We start from the raw sequence: 10,448 nt of genomic DNA on the forward strand, positions 1-10,448 counted from the left end.
CCCGAAATTTCTCGGAGAGCATTGAAAATTCCCACAATGGAAAGATGATTCTGCACTCGTCATTTTAAGAAATTCTTACCCAACCTTAGCCGCGCCTCCGCCCCGCAGGCAACATCCCTTCGCCTCATACGTGGCCGCCCTGCTCGTCAGCGCCCCGCCCGCCCATCGACCCTCATCATCATCGCTGGCCGCGAGGGTGAGTCGCCCCCCCCTCCTTCCTTGCCTGCGTTTGGCGACGAAGAGGGGGCACGAGGAGGCTGAGGGCAGAGTGTCGGATTCCATGGAAAGATAAAAGAGGGCAAAGCAGAGCCCATAGGGCGAAGAAGATCACCAATGCCAAGGAAAACCAAAGAGAAACCATGTGCTGAAGCTGATGGGGTCTCCACGGGGAATGAGCTCGCCCACATCCCCACCATTATGAGATTGACATCTGTGCCTGTCAGCGTGCTGATCCATCTTATGACCGCGTAGTAAATCACTCCCAGTATCACCGGCTTGCGGAACTGGTTCACGGCGGGGTTTACCGCGGCGTCTCCTTCCGGGAGCCACTGCAGGACGCCGGTGCCCACCGGCATCATCATCACCGCCGCCGCCGTGTTCTGCATCCACATGCTAACGAACGTGGTCGTGGCGCAGACGCCCAGGAGCACAAGTGGGGGGTTCAGTGGATTCCCGCAAAACAATAATGTTAGCTGTGCTCATTCATTTCGTATGCAAGGAGCTTAGACGAACGAAGAAGAACATGACGAACTCGGAACTCACATTCGAGGCCAGCCGACGGTGGATGATGTAATGTTCAACAGCCAACGCCAGTATGAAGCTGCCAAGCATCAGGGAGATGACGTCGTTCATGTACGACCTCGAGACATATGGACGTGCACAGGATGAAGAGGAGGTTGGTGTTAAGCTGCGGCTTGAGTGAGTGTGTGCAGCTCAAGGGTGGCCTTGTGATGGGTCGTAATGGAGTTCTGGAGTCGTAGGAGCTGGCTTGGGAGAAGAAGCTTGATGAGAATTTGCGTTCGAGGCATGTTGGATATATATATATATACTGGATTCTTCAGTGGAGCTCATAGATTATGAGGATACAGGAACAACCTAATGGAAGGAAAGGAAAACTTTGGGTCTGGATGTGTGAAGCTTCTCTCATCTCTCTTCTTCCTCCAGGAAGCTGCTGGATTCAAAACAATGGAAGCTCAAATCTGGAGTCTGTTGACTGGTCTCTGCACGCTGAGCTGCGGAGTGGCAGATAAGCATGCGAGTCATCTGTGCTAATGGGCCACACTGCCTTTTGTCTAGACGTGGACGCTTGTATGAGTTATTTTACTTAGGAAAGGGACTACATCATGTCAGTAGAACTGCACAAGAGCAGACGTACATAAGATGAGCGTGAAGGAGAGCCATTCATCTCCATTTCTTTGCATGAATTCCTCGCAATTGTGATGCACTTGTTCTTGTGAACATCTAAATAAGATATTTACAGTACAAATGTTCATGCTTGCTTATTTGTCTTGAAAACAAATGAACCTGCATCCATGAAGATTGAATTATCAGCAGCAGTTCTCATCTGACAGTAACACAAAAGTAAGCGAATCACTGATCCAGGAAGAGTCGTCACCTAACGTAGGCATAAGCAGAGACAGAGCTGCAATGCCTGCAACCTTTAATGGCGCCCCAGCGCTGATCATGTCCTTGATTCTGATGTGCCCGGTCGTGAATCCTACGACGTTCGATGGAGTGCTGGTCGGAAGCAAGAAGGCGAACTGCGCGCCAATGGCTCCCGGCACCATGAGCAGCAGAGGGTGCACCTTCATGGGCTCTGCCAGCTCGATGAGGAGCGGCAATACAAGCGTGGTGGTGGCGTTGTTGGACGTGAACTCGGTGATCGTCGCGCTGATTACGCAAGCGAGGGGTGCGATTGCCAAGTACGGAGCTGCTCGCAGGAAGTCGAGGTTCGATGATATCACCTCGGTGAGGCCGCTGGTCCGGACGCCGTCGGCGATCGCGAAGCCGGCCCCGAGGAGGAGGATGATGTTCCATGGCAACTTCTTGCACTTGTTCTAGTCCATCAGCATCTCTCCCTGGTTCTTCTTGTGGGGAATTATGAACAACAAGGTGGCTATCAGCACCTGCAGTGTGGGACAGAAAAGGTGGTGAGTTCTCATCTTCCCTACTTCATCGCGGAATAATTCTTTTACCTCTTTGTGTATCAAAATAAGTTTCTCATCAAAATACCAACTTGATATCAAAATGCTAAATCAATCAGCATAGACAATAGAGCAATAAATCAATCACACAGTGAGACCAAATCTTTTTAACGTGGAAAACTCAATGTGAGAAAAACCACGGGACCGTAGTCCACTTCAAACTTCCACTATCAATAATAATGATAACAGGTTTACAGTATGTCTTCTCTAGAATAACTAGGATCAGAATAACATCAAGATCATAGATCTTGGCTCAAGAATAGCATATCTTCATCACATGGGATGGATCTCCTTAAAAGAGAATTCTAGGTCTCACGAAATGGATATCATAGGAAAGTACCTTAGAGAGGGTAAACTGTAGATCAACACCGTTAGGATTGTAGAGTTTGCTGCAAGGATTCTCCACATAAAATTTGGGCTGAAACTGATAACGTTTGGCCACCGATCGTCAAGCAGAAATCTCACAAACATAATCTTTCTCTCTCTCTTTCTCTCTCCTCTTTTTTTCCTCACGCCACACGCTGCACGCTCCCAATTTTGCCCTTTCTCTCTTAATTACTGATTTGGGCTCAATAGACCCAATTGTCCAAGCCTACATATGGGCTGGACCCAACAATTCTCCCCCTCCAGCTCATATGGTGGGCTGTACCAAGCCCGCTCTTCACCTACATGCTTCAAGCTTCTCCTTAGGCAAAGACTTTATCAACATATCTGAACCATTCTCATTGGTATGCACCTTTTCCAACTGTAATTCTTTCATCTCAAGCACATCACGAATCCAATGATATCTCACATCAATATGCTTGGATCTAGAATGATATGTTAAATTCTTGGAGAGGTGAATGACGCTCTGACTGTCACAGTAAACAGTATATACTTCCTGTTTCAAGCCCAATTCCTGTAGAAACTTTTTCATCCATAAAGCTTCCTTGCAGGCTTCAGTAACTGCTATGTATTCTGCTTCTGTGATTGATAGAGCAACACACTTCTGTAACTTAGACTGCCAAGAGATTGCTCCTCCTGCAAATGTCATCAAGAATCCCGAAGTGGACTTCCTGGAATCAGTATCACCTGCCATGTCTGCATCTGTGTAGCCTTCTAACACAGGTTCATCACTGCCAAAACATAAATACAACCTGGAAGTACCTCTTAGATATCTTAATATCCATTTCACTGCTGCCCAATGTTCCTTTCCAGGATTTGAGAGAAATCGGTTAATAACTCCAACTACATGAGCTATATCTGGCCTAGTACAAACCATAGCATACATCAAACTGCCTACTGCAGATGAGTAAGGCACTCTGGACATTTCTTCTTTTTCTTTCTCACTTGTAGAATATTGTTTCGAACTCAGTTTGAAATGACCTGCAAGTGGAGAACAAACTGCTTTGGCTTTACTCATATTGAATCTTTCAAGAACCTTTTCAATGTAGGTCTCCTGAGATAGCCAAATCTTCATTTTCTTCCTATCACGAAGAATCTTCATGCCAAGTATTTGTTTCACCGATCCTAAGTCTTTCATGGCAAAAGACTTACTTAGCTCTCTTTTAAGCTTTCCAATTTTTCCAACATCATGGCCAACAATCAACATGTCATCAACATATAGCAGTAAAATAATAAAATCATCATCTGAAAATTTCTTCATAAACACACAATGATCAGATGTGGTTCTATCATACCCTTGGCTCATCATAAAGGAATCAAACTTCTTGTACCACTGTCTAGGTGCTTGTTTGAGTCCATATAAGCTTTTCTTAAGCTTATATACCAGATTTTCTTTTCCCTTGACTTTGAAACCTTCTAGTTGCTCCATGTAAATTTCTTCTTCTAAATCACCATGAAGAAAAGCTGTTTTTACATCAAGTTGCTCAACTTCTAAATTCAAGCGGGCAGCCAAACCAAGAACAACTCGGATAGAGGACATTTTCACAACCGGAGAAAATATTTCTTCAAAGTCAATACCTTTCTTCTGACTGAATCCTTTCACAACTAGTCGTGCCTTGTATCTCTGTTGTGAGCTATTGTTTTCAGTCTTCAATTTATAAACCCACTTATTCTTGAGAGCTTTCTTCTCTTTGGGCAACTTTACCAAGTCATAGGTATGGTTCTCAAGCAAGGATCTCATCTCTTCTTGCATGGCTTTAACCCACTCACTCTTATTCTCATGTAGAATAGCTTCTTGGTAAGTTTCTGGCTCTCCCCCGTCAGTAAGCATAACATACTCATGTGGAGGATATCTGGTAGAGGGTTGTCGCTCTCTAGTGGATCTTCTCAATGGAATCTCAACTAGTGGTGGAGGTGCCTGTTCAGTTGGTTCAACATCATCGACTGTAGGTGTATCATCACTTACATTCCCACCATGATCTTCTTGTTCATCTCCCCCATGATCATCATGAACTACAGGTGAAGGAACTGGACCCAAACTCCAAGGAATATAAACAGAGGTTTCTGGCTTCTCAACATTATCACCATCATCAAACAATTGGTCTTCAAGAAACACAACATCTCTGCTTCTAATAATCTTCTTATTCACTGGATTCCATAATCTGTACCCAAACTCTTCATGACCATATCCCAAGAAGATACATGCTTTTGCCTTATTATCAAGCTTGGACCTCTCATCTTTGGGAATATGCACAAATGCTTTACACCCAAAGACTCTCAAATGATTATAAGATATATCTTTTCCTCTCCATACTCTCTCTGGAACATCACCTTGCAGAGGAACTGATGGAGAAAGATTTATCAGGTCAACTGTAGTTCTCATAGCCTCCCCCCAAAATGACTTTGGTAACTTGGCGTGGGAAAGCATACACCTAATCCTTTCTTCAATGGTTCTGTTCATCCTTTCTGCCACACCGTTCTGTTGAGGAGTTTTAGGAACTGTTTTCTCAAGCTTGATACCATGGAACCTGCAATAATTCTCAAAAAGACCCCTGTACTCGCCACCATTATCTGATCGAACACACTTTAGCTTTCTACCAGTTTCCCTTTCAACATTGACATGAAACTCCTTGAAAGCATCGAGTACCTGGTCTTTGGATTTCAAAGCAAAAGCCCACACTTTTCTAGAATGGTCATCAATAAAAGTAACAAAATAAAGAGCACCTCCAAAAGTTCTAGTTTGCATAGTACAAACATCAGTATGAACTAAATCAATAACATCAGATCTTCTAGACGATGGATATGTCTGAAATGCAACTCTATGTGTTTTTCCAGCTAAGCAATGATCACAAGATTTAAGAGATGTACCTTGCAACTCTGGTAAGAACTGCTTTCTAGCAAGAGTTTGAAGTCCCTTCTCGCTGATATGTCCAAGCCTCTTATGCCAAAGATCTATACTTTCACCTTTTCGAATTGCATTAATCTCTCCTTTGTGTAGCTTAGCTTCCATGACATAAAAAGAGTTAATCTTCTTTCCTTTTGCCACAATTAGAGAACCTTTAGTGAGTTTCCATTTACTTTCACCAAAATAATGTGCAAAGCCCTAATCATCAAGTCTACCTGTAGATATCAAGTTAAGACGAATATCTGGAACATGCTTTACATCTTTGAGTATTAATTTGCTCCCAATACTGGTCTCCAAGCAAATATCTCCAATACCCACAATCTTAGATGTATCATTGTTTCCCATTCTAACATTACCAAAATCACCAGCAGTGTAAGATCTAAAGAAATCACCATGAGAAGTAACATGAAATGAAGCACCAGAGTCAATTACCCAATTACTGTCCTGAGCTACAAGGCTAACACAACCTTCATCACAGACAATAGTGATATTACCTTCAGTAGCAACTGTATTGATCTCTTTCTCATTTTTCTTCATTTCATTCTGTTCTCGCTTCCAAAACCTACACTCTTTCTTCATGTGACCTGGCCTATTACAGTGAAAACATTTGATATCTCTTCTAGACTTGGATCTTCCTCTATAACCATATGGATTTCTGCTATGACTTCTTCCACGTCTTTCTTGTTTTTCAGTAACAAATGCCCCAGAAGAAGATTCACCCTGTTCTTTCCTTCTGGCATCTTCATTTAGCAAACTGTCTTTAACCATATCTATGGTTAGAGTCCCCTCTGGCGTGGAGTTACAAATAGTCACCACATACGTTTTCCAACTTTCTGGTAAAGAGCTGAGAAGTAATAATCCCTGCATCTCATCATCTATATTCATTTTCATAGCAACCAACTTGTTTGCAAGACTCTGAAATAGGCTTATGTGCTCAACAATGTTACCACCACCATCTTTATACTTCAAATTTACAAGCCTTCTGAGGAGAGAAATTCTATTTCCCACAGTCTTTTTCGCAAAAAGGTTTTCTAACCTTTGCCATACAACATCAGCTCTGGTTTCATCTGAAATATGCTCATGCAAGTTTATATCCATCCATCTTCTAATATAGGCAATAGCTTTTCTATGTTGAACTTCCCATTCTTCATCGTCCATAGTAGAAGGTTTATCTTTAACCTTGATAGGCTTATATAAATCTTTGCAATAGAGCAAATCTTCCATCAGACGCCTTCAAGTGGAATAATTTGATGAGTTCAATTTAATCATACCATCTGACTCCATTTCAATCACACAAGAAAACTAGCACCAAACAACCTGATGCTCTGATACCACTTGTTGGGAAGAAACCTGTTAATGCGGAATAATTCTTTTCCCTCTTTGTGTATCAAAATAGGTTCATCATCAAAATACCAACTTGATATCAAAATGCTAAATCAATCAGCACAGCATAGACAATAGAGCAATAAATCAATCACACAGTGAGACCAAATCTTTTTAACGTGAAAAACCCAATGTGGGAAAAACCACGGGACCGTAGTCCACCTCAAACTTCCATTATCAATAATAATGATAACAGGTTTACAGTATGTCTTCTCTAGAATAACTAGAGGATCAAAATAACATCAAGATGATAGATCTTGGCTCAAGAATAGCATATCTTCGAAAAAGAATTCTAGGTCTCACGGAGTGGATATCGTAGGAAAGTACCTTAGAGAGGGTAAACTGTAGATCAATACCGTTAGGATTGTGGAGTTTGCTGCAAGGATTCTCCACATAAAATTTGGGCTGAAACTGATAACGTTTGGCCACCGATCGTCAAGCAGATAACTCAGAAACATAATCTTTCTCTCTCTATTTCTTTCTCCTCTTTTCTCTGCACGCCGCACGCTGCACGCTCCCAATTTTACCCTTTCTCTCTTAATTACTGATTTGGATTTAATAGGCCCAATTGTCCAAGCCTATGGGCTGGACCCAACAATCTTCCATTTCTTGCTTCGGGCGTTCTTACACACAGTTCCATCACCAGCACGCCCATGGAACAGAGCACCCCACCCAGGAACATCATTTGTCAGTCTCCTCGTCATCCACAACACTGCAAGCAACTGCGCACGGCAGAAGAGTAAGATGTATTGCACTGCTTGATCTGTTCTTGTTTCTTGTGACAAAGAATCATACACTGAATATAAATAAGACCATCTTCTCGGCGAATGCCATCGGGCCTGCAAAACAGCCACAGTGATCCTAAATCATACAAGGAATACAAACTGATCGAGACCAGATTATGGTAATCAAAGGCTCACCTAACAATTCAAGCTCCCTTCTCAGGTGATTTCGATCGAGGTAAGCAGAAAGTGCCTTCCCTGAGTTCTTGGAGCAGTACAGGAGGCAGAGGATACCCCACAAGGTGAAGAAGATAAGCAGAGCAAGAGGGAACCCGAAGAAGAAACAGGAGCTGAAGCTGATCTGCTCTTCCTGAGGGAAGTAGCTCTCCCACATCCCAACCAAGATGAGGTTGACCCCTGTGCCCGTCAAGGTGCTCATCCCCCCAATCGTGGCCGAGTAGATCACTCCGAGGACGACTGCCTTGCAGAACCTCTTCACGTCGGGTTGCGCTGAATCTCCGTCCGGCAACCTCTGCAGGATCCCGGTGGCTACTGGCATCATCATGACTGCCGCCGCGGTGTTGTGCATCCACATGCTCACAAACGCAGTGGTGCCGCAGATGCCAAGAAGCAGCAGTGGTGGGTTCAGAGGATCTCCACAGAACAGCGAAGTTATCTGCACTCCGCGCGAGCAAGTCGAATGAGCTAAATCCAACTCGAATGAGCTACGACAGCTCTCATGAACTTACGTTAAGAGCAAGTCGGCGATGGATGTTGTAGTGCTCGACCGCCAAAGCGAGCATGAAGCTACCGAGCACGAGCGCGATGATGTCGTCCATGTACGATTTGGCGACATCATTGGAGGAAGCAAGTCCGAAGAGAGGGAAGAGGAAGAGCGGCGACATGGACGTGACGGCCATGGGCACAGCCTCGGTGATCCACCACAAGAACACCCACGAGAGCACCGCGAGCATGTTGCGGCTCGAAGTCCGGCCACCGAGATCGAGGAAGAAGAATACGACCATGCACGAGAGAGGCCCAGAGACTATGAACAAGTTCTTCAAGGTGAGAAGTGACCTGAAAGGGTGGAGTAAGCTCTGTGGAGGTTGATGGAGAGGGAGAAGTGGAGTCTTTCGCTCATCTGAGCTCGAAGTTAGTATGTGATCCGCCATTGGAAAAGCTCAGACGGTAAAGGATATCACATAAGATTGAGCTGGAAACATACTTGGAAGGAACTTGATGCGGTCTGCACCTGTTTAAGCCGTAACCTCGGGGTGGTACGGCTCGGTTCAGGGGTCCGGATGTCGGGTCGGCCGACGAGGTGGCGGCTCGGGTTAGCAGCTCAGGTTGGCAGGTCGAGCGTCTCGGTTCGACCCCTCCGACGACCAAGTTAGCGATGTGGAGGGGGTTTTGGAGGAGGAGATGGCGCCATACAAGTGTGGAGTGTGAGTATGAGTGTGCCTCCCCCTTCTCTTCCAACGAATGAGAGGATATTTATAGGGTATTCTGCTTGATGTGTCTCGGTCAACGTGTTGGACTTGATCTTTACAGGATATTAATATGTCTCGATCAACGTGTTAGTCCGTTTGATCAAGACTGAGGCGTGATGCGACATCTGGGACAGGTGATGTCAGCTCCAGTCTTGTCGCCATTATTTTCCTCATCAAACTCAGATGGAAGGCAAGTAGATTGACCATATACAGCTTATGTTGTCACCGAATGCTGACCTGATGAGTCACCAACTATTCTGATGATCGACACACACATTCCACCTCATCATATTATGACCCACAAGTTTGCCTCGAAGGCTCATAAGCTTTATCAACAACTGTTCTAAAGTGTTTTGGGTAATTCAAATGGAGATGATCTGAAGTTAAGCAAACAGGAAAGTTGCATGTTTCCTTTCTTTTACTTCTCATTAGATACTTGGCATCTGTCTTCTCCAAGCTTGGCTAAACCATCACAAGGGTGCCCATCAATTTCCATTGTTGTTCTCTTTCTTTTGGCAGGGACTCAATTATTGTTGCCCACATCTCCTTCTCAGAGCAATTGGACAGAACAATTACTCTACAACAAGAATTAGACAGCCACAAGCAGAGAACATTTCCTGGAAGTCATAATAAGAAGTATTACGATCCAAAATGGCACTCTAATTCGTCTTCTTTCCCAATGCTTTGGCACTGCATGATGTCAGGAGAGAAGAGTTCAAGTACGACCGGCAACCTTGTCTTGCACCCTTCAACAAAGACAAAGCAGAAAGCAAATGGAACACGTTATGCCATCTTAATTTGCAGGCTTCGATGGTGAAAAGTATTCTGGAAGAATCGGATGCCTCTGCAAGGCAGTATGTTTCTCTGTTGATTCTTTATATTATTTTTCCTTGTTTTTTCTAACATCATTTTCACGGGAAAAAAAATGGTTTATCGATCTTAAATTTGTATAGATCTATCTTGTGGACTTAGGTGATCATATTATAAACTTGGTATTAGTAAATATAATAGAAAGGAAAGATATGTTAAAGAATATAATAGGAAGATGTCAATCTTGATGTTGGATAACAAAATAGGAGGAGGCTTCTCAAATAGTATCTTTCATAATCATCTGTCTGTCCAAAGTTTCTTCTCCTTAAAAAAATCATCTCTATTATTTTTCACTTCTTTTATTACCTCATAAGTGATAAAAAAAATTACTTTTTCATTTAAACATGATGGTCATATCACTTACTACATGGTAGAACAATTTACAATGTGTCAAGAAGAAGCTCGAAGAGCAGGACATGTCTTACTTACCACGTATTTCCCTCTCTAGGATACCTGGCAGACCCACATCAAATAATTGCAACCTTTCAGA

The 10,448-nt window shown here is 43.5% G+C and overlaps 1 protein-coding gene across 1 annotated transcript; it reads right to left on the minus strand.

Annotated features, from left to right (window-relative positions):
- Nucleotides 1-1,381: 1,381 nt before the first annotated feature.
- LOC103996252 (tonoplast dicarboxylate transporter) lies at nucleotides 1,382-9,965 on the minus strand. Its single transcript, XM_065080343.1, is given in 7 exon segments — nucleotides 1,382-1,524; nucleotides 1,616-2,126; nucleotides 5,477-5,478; nucleotides 7,505-7,598; nucleotides 7,672-7,715; nucleotides 7,797-8,274; nucleotides 8,348-9,965. Coding segments are annotated over 7 exon segments (1,587 nt in total). The 5' UTR covers nucleotides 8,771-9,965; the 3' UTR covers nucleotides 1,382-1,489.
- Between the last annotated feature and the right edge of the window lie 483 nt (nucleotides 9,966-10,448).

Source organism: Musa acuminata, chromosome BXJ1-8 (genome assembly GCF_036884655.1).
Source record: "Musa acuminata AAA Group cultivar baxijiao chromosome BXJ1-8, Cavendish_Baxijiao_AAA, whole genome shotgun sequence".
Classification (NCBI taxonomy): Eukaryota; Viridiplantae; Streptophyta; class Magnoliopsida; order Zingiberales; family Musaceae; genus Musa; species Musa acuminata.